The sequence below is a fragment of the Cygnus olor genome, chromosome 1 (genome assembly GCF_009769625.2).
Source record: "Cygnus olor isolate bCygOlo1 chromosome 1, bCygOlo1.pri.v2, whole genome shotgun sequence".
NCBI lineage: Eukaryota > Metazoa > Chordata > Aves > Anseriformes > Anatidae > Cygnus > Cygnus olor.
In genome coordinates, this window is record NC_049169.1 from 13,270,565 (window position 1) to 13,290,646 (window position 20,082).

Sequence of the window (20,082 nt, forward strand, 5' to 3'; positions counted from 1 at the left end):
CTGTATTTAATAAGAAAGACACTAGGTATTTTGATATACGGTGGCAGAAAATTGATAATCAACACTTTGTCATAATTGTGCATGACATTAGTTTTCATTATTAAAGCTATACTTTAATTTTCAAAATGATTTTTTTTTTTAATTGAGCTTTTCTTTCATCCATTTGTGACTGGGTTTTTCACTATTCTGATGGATGCAATAATTCACAGTAATGTAAAGAATTACTAATTTGTTGGTCTTAGCTCTTAAATGAAAAATGTTTTTGTCTTGTGTAGCTTTTAAGAACATGATTCAGTTTGTTCTGCTTTCCATTTGTTCTGTCTCATAATACTGTTACTTCCTTCTGCCTCTTCAAACCATGATGACAAGTTTTCCGTTATGTTTATTTAAGTTTATTTCTCTTAGAGTGTGAATATAGAGAAGCTGCAGGGGACGTCCATCAACATAACCACGGAAGATGGGCTGCTGAAAACTAAGTATCTCTATGCAGAGTCTTCATCTCTCTCATCAATAACTGGTGATATTCTGATGGGAAGTATTCATGGTAAGAGCTAGGTTAGGAAAATACTGCAAAAAATGTAGTTGCTTTAAAGGTGTTAATAATGTTCACAGTAACAAAAGCACTAATGTTATTAGTCTATCACTAAACAGTCAGCTATGCACAGTACATGAACAAAACAATTCTATATTTATTAGAGGTTGAATTAAGGAGAATTAATTTACCATATAGCGTGTTGTATTTATCTTTTAAAATAATTTTATAAGTATGCTTATAAAATAGGAAAAGGTGTATGTTATGGGAAGGAAACATACCAAACATACTAAAGATGTCAAAACATTTTTAAAATAATCAGTAACAATATACTAAAAAAAGTAGTAAACAGGCTCTGCCCCACATGCTTTATTTTCCTCTTAGGAAGCTGTGACAGCTTCTACTAAGACTTATGGTAGAACTTGGTTCTATCTCAAAGTTTTAAGCACAAATTGTGTGTGTGTACCGACACAATAGAGTGGTGACGGTTTCTGTTCTTGGGGGAGGGAGGGAATCTCTCATCCATCCACCCTTTACTGTCCTTCATCTAGAACTAAAACCAATTAACTTGAATGTCTCTCAAAAATAGGAGTCAGGGTTGGAACCTGGGGTGTTTCTAATTTAACAAAATTCCCGCTGAATTCTGTCTGTGCCATAATGGGTTTGTGATTTTTACATTAAGTAAAACCGAAGATGTACAGACAGTGAAAATTACTCAGGTCAGTCCAAGTTCCAGATTTCTAGCTATATACCTTATAAACAATTTGCTGCAATTTTGTGTTATGTTGCTTCAGAAACAATTTTTCATCTTTAAAGGAACAGCTCCATTGTCCATTCATAGTAAACACAAAACTGTTTTTGAAACCTGCTAGGTAAAGTTCACTTCAGCATGCGTTGGTAGAAGTAAGATATTTTTGTTGTATTTTTCTGACATGTAGGTTTTATTGCTTACAGGTACTTGTAGCCAATAAGCTGCTGTTTTTTGCTTTTTTTTCTTAACTTCAAACAGTTATAATAATTGTGTGGTGTGATCAGTTTGTGAGCACGTTCGTGCCTCTGTGCACATCCAAAAGTTTTTTAATCTTGGTACAAAAATGAAATAATAACAGCTGTTGTTGGTGACATACTTCCGTAGTTACGCATCATTTGTAATTTCACTAAAGAACAGTGTGAAAACAAGCACAACTGTATCCAAATTATACATTACTTCAGGGTTATTTTCATGGGCAGTCTACTAAATGGGTCTGGAATGCCTAACATTATTTTAACTGTTTCTCTTAAAAACAATTGGTCTATGTTTTTCACACACACACAGCTTCAATGAAGTCAAGGGAACACAAACTTTACAAACATGACTGAGTCCTGTTTTGTTGTTAAAACCTGGGCTGTGTAATCCTAGTCAGTGCCCAGGCTTTAGTGGAAACTTGGCTCTGGAAGGGCATGAACTGAATTTAGTCTTTCAGGTCCTGATTTTAAACCAGCTCTGTGAAGAAACACTGGTTATTCTGTATTGTAGACCTTATGCATTCCTATAGCAGTGGTACTATCTTCAATATTTATGCTGCCTACTGCCTCAGATTACGGAGGCATAAGCATATAGCTAGAAGTAGGTTTTTCTTTGCCATCACAAAATACACAGCAAAACAAAACACCAATACCACCATGATACAAATCAGCTGTGGACAAAAGATTGTGGTCAATGACTCTGGTCAGAGTTGTGGTCATTGGCTCAGTGTCCAAGTGGAGATCAGTAACGCGTGGTGTTCCTCAGGGGGTTGGTATTGGGACTGGCACTGTTTAACATCTTTGTCAGTGACGTGGACAGTGGGATCGAGTGCACCCTTACCAAGTTTGCCGGTGGCACCAGGCTGTGTGGTGCAGTTGACATGCTCAAGGGAAGGGATACCATCCAAAGGGACCTGGACAGGCCTGAGAGGTGGGCCTGTGCTACCTCATGAGGTTCAACAAGGCCAAGTGCAAGGTCCTGCAGCTGGGCTGGGGCAGTCCCAAGCACAAACACAGGCTGGGTGGAGAATGGATTGAGAGCAGCCCTGCAGTGAAGGCCCTGGGGGTGTTGGTTGATGAGAAGCTCGACATGAGCCAGCAATGTGTGCTTGCAGCCCAGAAAGCCAACCGTGACCTGGGCTGCATCAACAGAAGTGTGGCCACCAGGGCGAGGGAGGGGATTGTGCCCCTCTGCTCTGCTCTCATGAGACCCCACCTGGAGCCCTGCGTCCAGTTCTGGGGCCCCCATTACAAGAAGGACATGGACCTGTTAGTGTGAGTCCAGAGGAGGGCTATGGAGATCATCAGAGGGCTGGAGCACATCTACTATGAAGACAGGTGGAGAGAGTTGGGGTTCATTTTTCTTGAGAAGAGAAGGCTCTGGGGAGACCTTATAGCGGCCTTCCAGTACCTAAAAGGGAGCTACGGGAAAGCTGGAGAGACACTCTGTCAGGGAACGTCGTGATAGGACATGGGGTAATGGGGTAACTTAAAGGGGGGTAAGTTTAGATCTTTGGAAAAAAATCTTCACTCAGAGGGTGGTGAGGCCCTGGCACAGGCTGCCCAGAGAAGCTGTGGATGCCCAATCTCTGGATGTGTTCAAGGCCAGGCTGGATGGGGCTTTGGGCAGCCTGGTCAGGTGGGAGGTGTCCCTGCCCATGGCAGGGGGGTTGGAACTAGATGATGTAGTCCCTTCCAACCCAAACCATTATATGATTCTATGATTTTGCAAGCAATTGCACCTTTAAATATAAAAGCTAAGTTAACTCATATACTCAATAGGACAACTAGATTGAAGTGTCCAGAAATGTGTTGTTCCACCATATGTTTTGGATCTGAGGTCATTGTATTACTTAAGATACCCTTAGAACAGGGGTTACAATTTCTGTCGAAATATCAGTGAGTACACGTTTCTTTTTTTCCTGTAGCCTTAGACATGGCTGAAGGGAAGGGAGTAAATGATCCCAGTTGAAATGATCTTGCAGGGCAACATAAAGGTAGAGAGAATATGCGTGTAGGTGTTCTTAACTGCTCTTTTGCTTGCTTAATCAGAGCAACCCAGCCTCCTGAGAATCACTGAAACAAACAGAAGGAACATAATGGAAATAATGTAAAGTGATGCCCTCATTTATATACTAAAAGCCATCTTTTGTCCCTGGTCTTACACTGACCCTGACTTGTAAAACTGTATTTTTGAAGTTTTACGGATATGTTAGAAAAAATAACTCTTCAGAAGCACCAAACAGAAAGTAAACAACACGAACAAAAAGCATTAAGATGCCGTTACCAATTTTCCATTAAAACTATTAGATTTTGGACCTTATAATATTGTGCTACAGTACTGAATTCAGTTGAATGTAATAATCAAGCTAGTAGTTACTCTTTCCTTCTTTGCTGTGGATGTATCCAGAAAATAAATGGCTATGTTAAATTCCAAGTGTTGGCTTACACGGAACAATAACTTGACCAAAAGTACGCTTCTGTGCACTGTTCCTAGACACAGCAGGTCACAATACAGCAGAAAACTCCTGTCTGCTTTGAAAGCAACTTCTGTTCTAGCTAAATGTTTGAAATGAGGCTATCATACTAATATGTTTACGGTATGCAGTTTTAGTCATGTGTACAATATGTTTGTGACTGATAGGAGTTTGATTTTGAAATGTTAAATGTTCTTCAAGGATCTGGTTAATAAAACAGAATCAAAAAAGAAAAAAAAAAACAAAACAGAAAAACAAAGAACAGACCAGTAAATCCATAAGGCCCAAGAGCTGTATTCAGACTGTGTATAATCTTTGGGAGATATATATTTGATAAAACCTTAAGCTTTTTGTAGGTTGTACAAAAATAAGCACTAGTAATGATAAGGTGATATAACTATAGTGTGCCTTTAAAAAAAAAAAGGCTGATGGTGAGGCCAGACATCTTTCAAATTCATTGCAAAATGGCTTTTTTTCAACTCTGCTTATCAGATCAGCTTAGTATTGTATGGTATATGCTTGAAATGATGAATTTAAGACTACTGATGACCAATTTCTTTTCTAGCTTTTAGTCCATGGACTGCTGAGAAATACGTAGCAGGTCATATAGAGTGGAATGCATTCTACCTTACTGGCTGTTTACTATGCTGTAATTACAGAAGATAGGAGAAATGCTTGAACAGCTTCTGAAGGATCTGAAAATTTTTGTGAATCCTATGTATTATCAAATTAGACTAAATTACTGTAATCAACCTTATTTTGGGTCTTCTGTACTTCTGGGGGGAAGAGAGAGTGATGGGAATGAACTGTCATGGCTTAGTTTTTTCATTTAAAGCACTTTTTTTCTGAGGCAATTACACATGTATAACATAACATGATAGCCTCTTCCAACTTTTAGACTGTTAACAGAAAAGCCATTATGATGTTATGCGTGCATCCCTCATCCTTCCAGATTCTCTTGATGCTATAAGTAAAGGGGAAGATTGTGTATTTTGAGATTTAATGATAAAATACCCAAACCTATTCAAAGTAATGCAAGGTCAGTAAGAGACCATTCTGTACTTTTATGCCTTGTACATGCCTTCTGTTTAATGTTCTCCAGTCTGCCCAACACACAGAGATCTCCCAGATTCAATGGAGAGTGTTGGAAGCGGTTTGTCATGTACATAACACGAATAAGTTTGGAGGGAGTAGGTAATATTCTGTGATTCTTAGGCAATTTTCCAGGAAGTAGCCTTTGAAGATAAAAAGTCCCACAGATTTGTGGAGGAGCGGTATACACATATATATTTATGCATACAAAAAAGGAAAATAGGATGAGTAATAAAATATCTTTTATTGAAATACTATAGTAATCCATAGTGCTGTTGCAGGCATCTGACCAAGTTTTTTTTTTTTTAAAAAGGCCAAAAATTAAATAAGAAAAGTGCTCAATTTGGGTCTCTGCTTTTCTCTCCATCACACCCAGTCAGTGCCTTAATGCGTTATTCAGAATATTTTTCTTGCCTGGAATTGCTTCTTTGTTTCCCACGTGTGTTGAGATTTTTGTTTGTAAAGCAATAATAATGAAGCAATATAATTCATTTATACTGTTTTGGTTTTACATGCAATGCAGATATACTACTGTAACTATAACAGCCTTGTATAGGATCACTTTATTTTAGTCTAAAATTTGAGAAACCAGTCACAAATAATCCACTTTGAATGTTAAAATGTCCTTTTTTTCTTAATAGGTAACACCAGCCTTCAGACCAAAACAGGAAGTATCACAGTAGGTAGGTTTTGCTTTGTTTTGCTTTTTTTCTAAGAAAAAGCTTCTTTCTCTCTCGTCTGTCATTCTTCCCTTCTCCTTTTTAAATTGAAATATTCAAAGGGAAAGTAAAAACCTATTTTTCTAATAATCATCAGATGTTTGTCCTGACTTTTTCGGGAGTATTATTCATTGCTTTGTATTTGAAAGATATTTTCCAAACTTGGCTATAACAGCCTTCTGTAGTTATGCAACACCAATTCTAGCTTTCCACTATACCCCCTGGGCTTTAGCATTAGACTGAGTCTAACTATTTTCTTTTAGATTAAGTTGGGACAAAAGGACATGAGAAAATGCTAAGAGTACATCAAATGCAATTACTTTGCTTTTAACCCAGTTCTCCATCTTATGTTTATCAATTATTAAATATGTTTAACTTTAATATCACGTAGTGTTATTCATTGATGTTTTACATAATGTGAGATAGGAAAAAAGCTTGTGAGAACTTAGTGTTTCCAAACCATTGTATTGATTATTGAGTTTTCCATTCAGAAATAAAAGTAGCTTTTAAATCTTCTCTCAGCAATTGAGTTTTTATACAGTGGGATAACTGAGTTATCAGTTACATTATACATTATACTATGAAAATATTAGGGCACCTTCTGTGTTGATGTACTGGAAATTGGTCAAGAAAGTGAGAAACTCAATTTCTGGTTATTTCTGTGGCATTAAATTAAAGTAATAGAGCTGTAGACAATGCTCAGTGAATCTACCTTGAAGGATTTCCCCTTCTGTAAGTAAATTTGGTTATGGGCCTCAATCTAAGACTTCTGTTAACAATAGTGACTACAGTCACTGACTAGGCATCTTGCAGGGACAAGATGTCCTGTCACAACTCTTCTTATGTTTCTAAGCAATCTATATTAATATTCTTGGAAAATGAATGCAATGCACATTTTTATGAGTTAGTCATTAAACCACAGAATTAAATCAAGCTTGCTAGTCTGTTTTTCCTTCAGTTAAATAAACTCATAGACTATGAAGAGTGTTTGAACATTTCTTAACACAGGAGGTAGTTTTTTCCACCAACAGATGATGATTATTTTCCATTAATTAACCAGGTTCAGCTTAAACGTTAAGAAGCATGAACATTAAGAAGCATTGAACCGACTTTACTTTTTGGATTTCAATTCTGAAAATGTTAGTTACAGTTACTCTTTTCCTAAAGAGCATTAGCCCCTCCCTGCTTTAATTTTGTATGGATTTTTCCAAAGGCAAATGACTTTTAAGATCCAGTGGTTCAGCTCTGAAAACTTGAAAATGTCAAGTTTTAAGTGAAAAGTTTTCACATATGAGGAATTTATGCCACAAGGTAACTTGTTGGATTGCCAGAGAGCTGATGGGGATTTGCTGATAGCTCTAAGAACAGCTTAGCTCTTCTGTCTTCCTCAGCTGGATTTTCATAGGCATATAGTTACTGGTTTTACTGCAGGCAGAATTTTATCGATTAATTGAAAAATGCAATCATCACCATTCTATGATCTCTAGATTTCGAGGATGTATTTTTCTGAGAGGTTTATTTACCATTCAAAACATAGTTGAGAATGCTGGATTTTTTTTTTCACAGTATTTGAGGGAAATTCTTGGATAATTCTATATTAAAACAGGAAACTAATGCTGTTGTCTTTCACTCTTTAATTTTCTGGGTATTTTTTGCTATTTGTAGAATAGTTTTGTCTCATTTGTATATCTATTTTGGGATGACTTGTTTCTGTTTTTAAAAAAATCTTTTTTTTGAAGATCCTATCCAAACCTCAGCTTAATTTTAAGCATCTAACATATGATAGGGTTTCACACTGACATTGTTCAAATATTAAAGTAGGAATAACACTTTTTGTCTATACCGTGAACTTTGTTAGCTGCAGACAAATTGTTTTCCAACCTCGTACTAAAAGCTTTCTACTTCTAACACGTTTTGTGGGTTTTGGATGGGTTCTTAATTTGAATCAACCAGACCTATTTTTACTTCTAGTTTACATTATTACTTAGGAAAGTCGTTAGAAATCTGAATAATCTTATAAAAAACAGTGGAGTACTTTGTTCTTAGAGCTAATTTGAACTTTAAGTTTCTACTTGGTAAGTTCATAGGAAAACTCAGGTTGGAAGACACCACAGGATGTCAGGGTCACAGAATGGAAAGTACCTTTGGAGCTCATCTTGCCCAACACCCCTGCTCAGTTTGTAGTCTCCAACCTCCTGCTCAAAGCAGTATCGGCTGTGAACTTGCTCAGGGCTTTGTCCTGTAGTCTTGAAAATTTCCAAGTATGCAGACTGTACAGCCTCTCCAGGCAAACTGTTCCAGGACTTAACTGCCTTCAGTATGAAAAAGATTTTGGGTATATCCAGTCTGAAACTCTCTTGTTTCAACTTATATCTTTTGTGCTCTTACTGTTCTCCACTCTAAGGAGAGAGATTTTCATCTTTATCACCTCCTGGCTAGGTGAGGTGACAGCTCACTAGGGGGCTGCTGTCAGGTATCGAAGTGGTCTGCTCTCCACGCTGAGCAAGCCCTCACCTCCTCTTGGCAGGGAAGGTGCTCCATGCCCTGACTATCTTGGTGCTTCTCCACTGGGTTGACTCCAGTTTACCAATGTCTGTCTTCTATTAGGAGCTCTGGAACTGGATGCTGTGTTCTAGATGTGGTCTACCAGGTTCTGAGTCAAGGGGAATAATCTCCTCTGTTGATGTACTGGCCATGCTCCAGTTAATACTGTCAGGGATTCTGTTGGCTTCCTCTTCTGCCAGGGCACATGGCTAGCTCATGTTCAGTCCAGCCAAAACTTGTTTATTCCTCAACGTTGTTGTCATCGTCTGATTATTCTCTACTCTGCTGCCAAGCCAAATTTTAACCAGCTCAAAAAATAAAAATAAAAATAAAATCTTTATTACTTACCTTTAGCCCAAGGGAAACAACTTCTAGGTTTTGGTAAGAATAACACTGATTTATGGGCAGCAGGGGCGTACTCTGGAAAGCACACAGACATCCAAGAAAGTCCAGTTATCTTTTTTCTTCCCCATACAGATGCCAGTGTCAGTTTGTGGTATTCTGCTAACTTCTTCCTTCACAACCCATGCTGGAGGACCAAAAGGCGTCTGTGACTTACTACGACAGACTTGCTGTCTAAAATGAATTGAAACCTAGCAATTCAGAGCAAAGTTTTAACTCTTATCTGAGGACTATATTCAAATATCAAGTAGCTACTATCTAGGTTTTTGAGAAAATGAACTGAGGTGTCTAAGACCATCCGTTGTGATTTGTAAGTGTTATCGTAAGGCAGTTCTATAGTACTGAGACAGAAGGCCAAAATTTTGAGAGGGCACTGATTGTGAAAAACAACGTTTAGACATTTTCATAGAATCAAAGAATGGCTTGGGTTGGAAGGGACCCTAAAGATCACCCAGTTCCAACCCCCATACAATTGGCAGGGATGCCATTTGTTGAAGATTGTCATTTTTCTTAATGTAGCTAATCTTTAGACTTTCTGTATAATACCTTTTTAAAAGGTTACTCCATGAAAACTGAGTTCTGGGCATTTTTCGTGTGCTCTTTAGAGTAATATCGGCATCTTATTTCACATATCAGTCTTTATCCTAGGCAAGGTATTGTTCTTAATGCTTAACAACTTTGTTAAGGACATCTTGCTTCACTGGTTTGTTTTGTTGTTGTTGGGTTGGTTGGTTTTTTTTTTTTTTTTGGTAGTAGTAAATACTTAAATAACTGAAGTTGCTCAAGAGTGCAACTCTTGAACAGATGGTCATCTGTTCTGTTTCCAGTAGAACTATTCATCCTTGTATTTCCCCTTGAGTTGTCAGTCCTTAGGAAACTGAATTTGAATTATGCACTCTTTCTTGTTTTGGCTCTCTGTTACTCACATTAATCTCAGTTAATGATGGGCATGTATTTAAATATAAAAATATATTGCCTTACTTTCGTTCTGTCATAACTGTAAATTATATGTTGTCTCTATCATTATTAAAGTTATGTATTTTGTCCTATCGGATTCTGTTTTTTAATATATTTTTCCCTGTTGAAATAGTTATTTATTTGAATTTGCCCTTTTTAGTTACAGAACCTTGTCTGCACTGTTTTTAATCCACTTTTCTGTCCTGTCTTCCTCCCCACTTCTCATTTGTTTAAGTTACAAAGATGCAAAACTTAAACAGCATCTTTAATAGACTTTGCAGAAGTGATGGGCAACTTTAAGTCTCTTGGTATTATTTATATCTAATTTTATATTCATCAAATTATTCCATAAGTCACATTCAATTGTTTCTATAAAACGTATTTCCTGTTGTTTCTGTAGATCAAAGCTGAACATGCAGTTTAATGTCATCTTTAGTCTTTGGTTAATGCTGCCAAGGTTTGAAACTTGGCTGTAGTTTTTTCTTCCATTAAAATAAAAAACCTTTCTGTTCACTGTTGTACTATAGAAGTCAAAATCTGTCAAGTCATCCTCCCAAAACAGTGTTCTCCAAGGGCATTCTACTTTGTCTCAAGGATTTTTATTGTTGTTATTTTGTGTTGTTTTTTATTTTCCAGGTAAATCTGTTCCTCAGTGAACCTATGCCTATTGCCATCTTCCTGCATCCTTTATTTTTTTATGCATTCTTCAAACAGAATCTAGTCTCTCACAAATTTAGGGTCCTATTCTTTTCTTAAAGAATTGAAAATGGAAAAAATCAGCAAAAAAATCTTGTAGTGTGGCTACTACATTCACAAAAGGAATCTTTCCACTGTGAAGAATTTTACAGGAGCCACTTTCACATTTGCAGACTGGAAGTTAGGAAGGATTCACTGAATAAACATTAGTCTCTGTAAAGTACCATCAACTGATGGTGTTGTACAGACTGCTAACAGTTGTTCTCCCTGGAGAGGGTCACTGTTGTATCACAGAAGTCTTTTTTTCTTCATAGTGCAGAAAAAAAGAACTAGTAGTATTTTTTGTTTAAAACAGAAGAATTAGAGGCTGGATATTTCCTGTATCAGTTGCCAACAAATCTCTGACAAAGTTATGTGGATATTCAGTGATTGGCTGTTAGTACATTTGATTGGGGGTATTTGCAAAAATAGCTTTTATGGGAAATCGTCTATCTGCTGGGACCAACATTTTTAATAAAAAGGTTGATTTGTATAAACTTTACCTGTTCCAGTATGATTACCTGTTTGAATATTAGGAACATCCTTTTAAAAAGTTATCAGGAAAATGTTTCATTGTGACTTACCCAAGCAAAGCTTTTCCAGTTCATTAATTTAAATTGACAAAGAGTTAATTTGTTTCTTCAGATTTGGACCGGAACTTCTTTAACATAAAATCCTCTGAGAAGGGAAAAGCATTCACATCCAATTCTAGTTGTTCTTGTTTGTTTTTTTTTGTTGGCCAAAGATGGTGTCAGTTTATCAGCTGAGCAAATGTGGATTGGCTACTTTTTCTTTTTTATTACATTAACCTACCAAAAAAATTTGGTTTTAGCTGAGGGATGATAATCCCTTTCCATGTTTCGACTGCTGTAATACACTGATCTTCCCCATCTGTGCCTGGGATCAGAAAAGCTCCAGATGAGTTTGTTTATGTACAGAAAGCTTTAATTAATGCTAGACATCCTTGTTATGATTAATCAAGCTTATTCTCCCATTAATATTTTCACTTTTAAAATAACAAGTTTCAGTCTGGTTTGATTTTTGTTGTTTTAGCGAGTTCTGAAAACTCAGCTGTGCTTCTTGTTCTATGCACCCCCAGAAACTAAGAACATTCTCATTCAGTATTTCAAGATTTTTGGCTAATATTTTTGTTCCTAGTAGTCTTTCTAATAAGGTGCTTCACTCACTCCCTTTTGCTCATGTACGTATGTAATTTTTCTTCACCCTTCTCTACAGTTGCTTCACAACTTCTTTGCCGTTTTTATCAGCTATAGATCTGTTCAGTAGTTAAAAAGTTAACTGGCCAGGACCTCATTGTAATACTGTGGAAATGTGTGTGCTTACGACTGGAATAGGTTGCAAATTATTAAAGAATACTTCTCAAGTATACAATACAAATAATGCTTTTTTAAGGGCTTCTATTTCTAAAAAAGGTTGTTCAGAAAGTTTTGTTGTCATAAATTACAGCTAATAAGCTATAGAAGAAAGTGTATGTCTGTTTATTCCAGGGCAAAGAATGAATGTTGATTCCCTATGTGCATTAAATTACAGTGGTTATCTCAGACATTTGTTTAAAATTCGGAGTTCTTCCGTGTAGCCACGTGTTAAACGCACAGCTGCCTGTTGTTTGTCTGTGGTAACTTCCATGGGTAAAGTTCCCCCTGTGCAAAGTCCAAACAAATGAACTCTTTTGGAAATTAAAATAGGTCTTAAATGTTCAGATTTTATGCTCAGTCTTCATACAAATGTGAATTTGTCCTTGTGGAAAGAAGTAGGCATCGTTATACTTGGGCAGAAGGAGCGTTGTTGAGCCCTGGTAGATCCTACAAGTCCTGCAGGGGTTTGGCGTTGGGACCAGTGCATGCCATAATTCCAGACTGGGAGGAAAACTTTTGCTGAGAAACCTGTTTTTCTGAGCAAAGTCTGACATTCGGTAAATGAGTAGAAGATACTGCTGCAACATACAAGAATTGATGAAGTCAATTCAAACAACAAAGAAAGATTCTAGAAAATATTTATTTAAACAGAATGATCAATAACATGTTTTTAAACCAATGAATGATACACAAATCCTTTCATTTTCTTTTTCTTTTTTTTTAGATTCATCAGATGGAAGTCTAAAAGCTTCTACACATCAAGGGGCAATAGATGTTTATGTCAGTCAACTAAGAGAAGTGGATCTGAAATCCCAGAAAGGTTAGCAAACTGCAACAAATATATTTTTGTAGCAACTAATGATATAAAAGAAAGATTAGGGTTTTTTTTTCATCTGTGTAGAAAAGATTATTTTGTGATTTTTTCGTTATCTACTTTCTTTTTTACCTCATTATTAGATACTTATAATAGAATAAACTCTGTAAGGGACAATGATACTTAAAATGGATTACAGAATTTTTGTATTTTTAATACTTTCTCATTATTTTCTCAGTCTACCCAGCAGAATTCTGCAGAGTTGACTTGGATTACAGTCTTTGTCTTGAAAAAGTTTACTCCATGACACTAATACGTATATAATTTATATATATCTATCTTTTATATATTTGTACATAATGGCAAACATCATGCATTTACACTGCTTTTTCCTGCCTTTTCCTGGTGAAATATCCAATTATTGAAACAGGCAGAAAAATAGAGATGAGAGTGCCTTACTCAACCATTCATCCTTTTTTTTTCCTCATGATTACTCACTGGAACTTTGCTTTCTAGTTAAAAGGTCACTCCTAAAGTTGGATTCATAGTTTTGCCATTGAGAAGTTATGATATCGTAAATAACAAAGCCCTGAAGACATCTTGTTAATGCTACTTTTGGAGAAAATAAACAAACAAACAAAAAACCCTACAGCATTCTTGTGTTAACATCATGGTGTTTTAAAGGAACCTGGTATTTGGTAGCTTCCTCTGGTTGTCTATGAGATGATCTTATGCCCTATTAAAACTTAGTAGTTAATCAGAAGGGAAATCATGAAGAAAATGCATTGGAATCAAATGTGCCATTCTTCTGTCCAAACTAAGGTGGTTCCATTGGTACAAATAAGTTTATTTTTATATTATTTCTTAGTTACATTTTGAATCATTAAGTTGTGTCTCTTTAAATTAGTAGCAAAGAAGAATGTATTTAATAAAAGCTAATTCATGTTACTTTCAAAACATTGCCTGACATCTCTTCTGGCAGCACAGTTTAGTATAGGCAAAGTTGATAAAATTCTGTTTTCGTTTACCCAGTAACTTTGGAGTAACTGCTGACAGCTGCTGAGTAGAAAATGTCCTATCTGTGATAAATTAGCTGCATGTGTTGGATTTTATGAGTCACATCACTGAGCTACTCTCCAAGGAGGACCTAAAGAAAAGACCTTTCCCCTTTGTTATCCTAAGGCTTCTGTGAATCCAGCAAAATTTAGGCCTAAATTCTACTGGCAGTTATTTCTTCTTCAGGAGTATCCCAGGCAATTGATTCGCCCAAATTTAAATTGCATAGATAGGGTTGCTTTCTGACTGCCACATAGTTATTACATCAGTTTTATAATCATGTTCTGTTTCAGTGTTGGAGATATATTTAAAGAAATGTTTGTGTTTTTCTACAGTGATTGTTGAAATCGGGTAGAAGCTAAGAAGTGTGTCTACAGAGCTTATATTTTAAATACTGCTTGGTTTTTATTTCAATGTACAGAATGCAACCTTCAAACATTGTGACTAATTCCAAATATGACTAACAGTGGTAGGTTGGGGGCCCAGAACTTGCCTTCAATCTGATGCATAGAAGCATGGATTTGGGGAAGCAGACGTCAGAATTTCCATTTTTTTTTGCTAGTGTTAACAGACTGTAAGTGGCATCCCATCATTCCAGAGGAACAATTCTTTTATAATGTGCTTGTATTGTACTACATGCTGGATTAATCAGCAAATCCCATGTCCAGGCTCAGGGATGTAAATATGCAACTAGAAAATGAAACTAGAGTCATAATACTTGTTGAAATCTGTTTTATTTGCTTCCCTTGACAATCCCCATAATAAGGTCCTCTAGTGAGAGATGTTGCTAGGAGTGTATGTTAATTTTCATAGTGTCTGAAGAAATACTGTGATCCCATTTTATAAATGTGACATACCTTCATTTGTCATAACCAGAATACTGTATCTGTGTTTATCCTTTGACAGGAAAAAAAAGTTACTGTGTCTGAAGGTTCTTAAAAAAATTATGATTTGCCTTAAGTTATCTAAATAATTGCCTGTTTTGTGATTTGATCCCAATGTTGATCTAACTAGCTTTCATTTAAATTTATATCAGGTTCTATTACAGTCAAGGTACCTGCCTCTCTCAAAGCCTATTTAGAGTTGTCTGGAAGAAAAGTGGATGTGAGCTCAGAGATCCAGTTAAAAGATACACAAAGTGCCTCCAAAGATGATCACGTTACTTTAAGTGGTAAGGCTTACTAATCTTGGCTACCATTAAATGTCTGTCTGGCCTTAGTCAAAGACATCTACACTTTCGTTTGAGTTTATTGCTCTTGGCCTCTTCCTGTTGCATCTGTTTCAGCTTCACACATCTGCTTGTGCCATTGAACTCTCCATGTTACTACATGGCTCTTTTGTTTTGTTTGGTAAATGATTTGCAAATACAAACAACTGCTTCTCTGACAAAAATCTTAGAGCCAAATTCACCCTCAGCATTATTCCAGTGAATTTGTGGGAAGGCTGAATTTGACCCATTGCTTTGTTGGCTTAAGCAATCACATATAATAAATCGCCAGGGAATGTCTATTAAAATACAATGAAAATTGTTCATCGTGCATCTCCGTTGGGTGGGAGGGTGAATTAAAAGGTGTATGTGGCATATTTATAAATGTATGGTATAAGTGTTAAACAGAGCGGGTTAGTCTGAGAAGTGATGGGTGGGAGATAGCTAGGAGAAGAGCAGAAGTTGTTGGAATATGGAGGAATAGAGTACATGGAAAGGAGCTTGTGGTTCCTGGAAACATTATTCTAATGCATTTAAAATTGAACATGCAAACCCCAAGTCTTGCTGTTTCCATCTACAGAAAACAGCCCTACAGTTCATTGTCAGGGTGTGTATTTCTCTCCTTTCTCCAGACCTGTCCATCCAGAATTTAAGGCTGTTAGTGTTAGCAATTACTCAGTTTGCTCAAGAGGCACTGTTAATGTAATGTGTCTGAAGGCTTCAGCTTTGTTTGTGGAAGTGTTATGTCGGTATGACCTGATAATGATAACAGATTGGGTGAGGCTTTGAGTTTTTCTTTGTTTTAAAGCTATGAGAATATGTGCAAAACTTCTTTTCTTCCCCCATTTAAAATGGTAATTCTTAAATCCTCAAAGTTAGGAAATGTTAGAAGTGTATGTACATAATCTTAATATGTAACCTGCATGTATGCAATAGTCTTGAAATGTATAGGCATATCTCTTCCTGCCTTGAACAGTAACTAGCATCCAAGTTTATTAGTGGTAATTAAATACAGATTTTTGAAAACAATGGTTAAAACTCTTCAGGCTGGTAACCTGCAGAAGGGCCCCAGATTCCAGTCAGGCTCTAGGTAATGAACAGCGTCGGCACTAAAGCAACACAATTCCCAGTGAATGAGGACCACTGGCCGGTCATCTTGCTGCTCTGGCAATGCTAAAGATAAGATTAGTGTTTCAAATATACACAGATGAATGGCTTCTCTGGGTTCATGATCCAGTCAGTGTTTATGTAGCGCAGGCATCGCTGAAGTGGAAGCAATTTTTCAGCCTACCATACTGTATATAAATGATCCTGGCAGTTTAGGCCAAAAGCGGCTCCAAATATACCCTCAAACATACGGATCTCAAAGCCAAAATCAGCAACGGTTATGCAAAGGCACCAGCATTTGGCCATTGATCATAGTTGTTTTTAAGAGGTTACAGCATTGTGCAAAAAAACTATTAAATGTAGATGTAAAACTATCAGAATACAGGTAAATGGAAAATAGACCCTGAGAGGAATTTTCTGCAGGATGCAATTCAGCTAAACTAGTGCTGGGCTGAAGTGGCTTGTCTTCATCTTACAGCAGGCATTTAGCTTTGTTGAGTGTTTTCTCTCATAATATAACCAATGATCAGATTCTCCTGCTCTTTTCTCCTCTGCTCTATAAGAAGCAACAAACCTGAAGGGAGACAAATTATTTGGTTTTGGCACGTGCTTTGTTCCTTCTCTTACTCTTCTGAAAATAGCTCTTTGGCTTTCTTTGCCAAGTAAGTCAGTAATGTTTCTTTGACATGGCAAGGGAGAAGCTTCCTGCTTCTCCTTCTCTTTACCTTAACCCATAGGGACACTTATTCTTTCTGCAGCCAAGCACTTGTCCCTTCGTTCTCAACAATCTCTTCTTAAAGTTGATATATGAGAATTTTCTTCTACAAGTAGATGCTGAAATAATTAAAATAACATTTAATACTGTTTCTATATCATAAAAACATTATTTACTGTTTAAGTTTTAAATACAGACTCTATAGCTATCTTTCTTTAGCTGCAACTAAGTAAACATAAAATGGGGAGAGAGGAGGGGTTTTGCTGAGTGGGAAAAAAAAAAACTTAGTACAAGAGGCATGGCAGCTCAGATTTTTATGCTTCTGAGGTCAAAAGTTTGTTTAAAAATAGATGGCTTTTCAGAGACTGGCCAGTTCTCACGTGCATAACACTGGAACTGGCTGCTTTCAGGAAGCTTTACTTGCCTCTGGGAGTATCGTGTGAGAGGTTAGAGAGGAGGCTCTCCAGTGAGAGTTCTGTGAGTTGAGTGAATGTGCACCTCACTATCACCTGCTCCAGGAAGGCCTTCCCTCCTGCTCTTACTGCAGCTATCACCCATGTTCTTACCTTGCTTCAAGGCTCCCACTTTCACACTGAGTGAAGAGGTCAGCACGCTACAGTCCCCCACGCAGTGACATCCAGGGTTCTGCAAGATAGGCAAGGAGAAGATCTGGGTGTAGTCAAAGCAAGAAGATGAGAGCCTGGAGTGAGAGCTTTAGAGGCAGGGTGATGAGACTGTGAAAAGGTGTTTTCTTTTTTAGAACAAAGAGCAAAGGACTTGCCTGCAGAATTGGCATGCTTGTCAAGGAAGGGATGGAAGTAGAGAACAGTGCCAGGGAGTTCACTCTTTTGCAAGGATAATTTGCAAGTATAAGGCCTCTGTTTCCTTGACATCAGTAGGCACTCTTGTAGTGTGGTATAATGACAGTTATGAAAACAGATTTTTCATGCTAAGCACTGCTCCAACTTCTATCTGTAAAACCATTTCTTTGGCCATCTAGTTTGAGAGTATTTGATTAATACCAGTAACTTCTGGTGGTAATCATGTCAAGACATTTTTTTACGTTCCTTGGCGAAGAGGGTAGGAAGAGAGGGTTCTTATGAGAAGGTTCTGTAGGCTTCTCAGGCCCTTAAATCTTGCTGCTAAATGACTCTGCCTTCCCTATTTCTCCAGGTCTGTATTTTTAAATCAGCTCATTTAAGAAGCCTGCAGAGACCATTAACTATATCTGGAACTACATTTGGAATTAGGAATGGTAGCAGGCTGATAAGTGATTCTGTGATTTAAGCAGAAAAGGAGCTTAGAATCACAGAATGGTTGGAAGGGACCCTAAAGACCACGCAGTTCCAACCCCCTGCCACGGGCAGGGACACCTCCCACCAGACCAGGTTGCCCAAAGCCCCATCCAGCCTGGCCTTGAACGCCTCCAGGGATGGGGCAGCCACAGCTTCTCTGGGAAGCCTGGCCCAGTGCCTCACCATCCTCAGAGTAAAGAATTTCTTCCTGATACCTAATCTAAACCTGCCCTCTTATAATTTAAAGCCATTTGTCTTTGTCGTATCACCACACCCCTTGACAAATAGTCCTGCCCCGGCTTTTTCCTGTAGGCTCCCTTTAGGTACTGGAAGGCCGCTAGAAGGTGTAAACTTAGGAGACTCTTAAGGGCCATGAGCATGTTAAAAGGAAAGATTAAAATTAAAAGTAAGTGATATGTAAGTTCAAAGTTTAAAGGTAGGAACCTATGCATTCCCAAGGTAAGGAGTGTTTCAGTAGAAACATTGGTAAATGGGAAGAAATAATGTTACACAGTTGCAAAAAAATTAAAATAAAAAATAGTGTATTAACAGAACTGTTCGGTAAAACTCAATCCCCTAGCTTTACGTAGCATTAGTAACACTCTGCTGGAATGTGTCCAGTTTTGAATCCAATTCAAAAAGGATGTGGACAACTGTAGAGACTTTGAAGGAGAACAAATACTCAGAGACCTAAAAACATGAGAATAAAAACCAGTCTTGTTTTCTTCTAAAGAAAATGAGACTGAGGGAAAGTGAACTTTTTCTCTATGTAAGAAATTGCTGCAGAGATGAAAAAAATGCATTGTTCTCTGCACCCACGTGATGCAGCTAGAAATTGCAATTTGACCTTACAGAAAAGAAGGCTTAGCTAAATAGTAAGTAAGCTTTTTGGTAGTAATTGTAAGGTAGGTAACTGTCAGGAGAGGACATAGTACTTGCAGTACTGCAGGTTTTGAAAAACAGCCCAGTCAAGCATGTCGAGTTAATTGGATCCTCTGGAAATTGCCTTCAGCCCTGCCTCCTCTTGTCCTAAGCCGATGTGGCCATCTGCTTCCACCTACTTTAAAGGAACTGCAAGGAAGGTTGTGAGGCATGTGGGTGGATAAATCTGGGGAGTAAATGATTGCAGTTAGTGGGCATGCAAACTTTGCCAGCTTGTGTGTTGACAGCTGTAAGTTCACTGAAAAAAGTCTTGCAGTCATTCCTTTGGATCCTTGTAGCTGATGGTATCGATTTCCAAATCTAGCTGGAATATAATCCAGATTTACATGGTGTAAATCTTCTGTCTCTTGAGTGGTGCCAGTGACTCATCTGATTCCAGATCTTTTTCCACCCTTGGTCCCAGTTCCAGTGCCAGGTTCATATCCAGCAGCCACCTTTGACCTGATGCCATCCATCTACTTGGAGCCGAGTGAGCTTTTAACTTTGGCGGTCTCTTGCTCCATCTGGTTTTCAGTCGTTGTGTGGGTTGCCTTGGTAAAAGTCCCACCGTGTCACAGGTGCTGCTCAGTGACTGTGGATGTTTGTCTTCACAGGTTACTACAAACTTCCAAGAGGTTGGAAAACCACCCTCTTCATATCTTTCTGCCCTCTTACAAGGAACAAACATATTCTTTTTGAAAGTCTTTCTTATCCCAAGTCAAGAAACATATTTGCTCCCTTATTTTAGCCAGCGTGACAACAGCTGCAGCAGTTCACAGGTTTCTTAGCTTTTCTTACTAATCCCACCAATCTACAGCACCAGCATTTCACTGAGCTGTATTTGAACAGTGTTTCTGTGAGCTATCTGGTGACCAGGCACACTCACAATAGGGCTCTCTCTTTCATGTTAACTTATACCTTTCCTAAGATGTCTGTCCTGGGAATGGAGAGGAATCTCCTGTTGTCTTCTCTTTTTTTTTTTCCTGTGAAAGTTACCAGATACATGTTGCCTCTACTGTATGGATTGATCCATCATCCAATTATTCTTTTAATCACTAGGAACTCATTAGATGGCCGCCTTCTTCATGTGCCTCTGGAGAGAGTGAGTCTGTCCAGTTATCGGATCCC

At 37.7% G+C, this 20,082-nt stretch overlaps 2 protein-coding genes across 2 annotated transcripts in view; one reads left to right on the plus strand and one right to left on the minus strand.

Moving 5' to 3' along the window:
- The window catches only part of FAM185A (family with sequence similarity 185 member A), a 51,728-nt gene that overhangs the window by 26,598 nt on the left and 5,048 nt on the right, over positions 1-20,082 (plus strand). Inside the window, exons 4-7 of the mRNA XM_040544562.1 lie at positions 406-544; positions 5,748-5,789; positions 12,564-12,659; positions 14,746-14,880. Coding sequence (XP_040400496.1) covers positions 406-544; positions 5,748-5,789; positions 12,564-12,659; positions 14,746-14,880 — 412 coding nt within the window. The remainder of the gene's footprint in view (positions 1-405; positions 545-5,747; positions 5,790-12,563; positions 12,660-14,745; positions 14,881-20,082) is intronic.
- Positions 14,889-20,082, minus strand: part of FBXL13 (F-box and leucine rich repeat protein 13) — an 86,060-nt gene continuing 80,866 nt past the window's right edge. The window contains 2 exon segments of the mRNA XM_040540893.1: positions 14,889-16,857; positions 17,305-17,383. The gene's annotated coding sequence lies outside the window, so the exon portion shown is untranslated.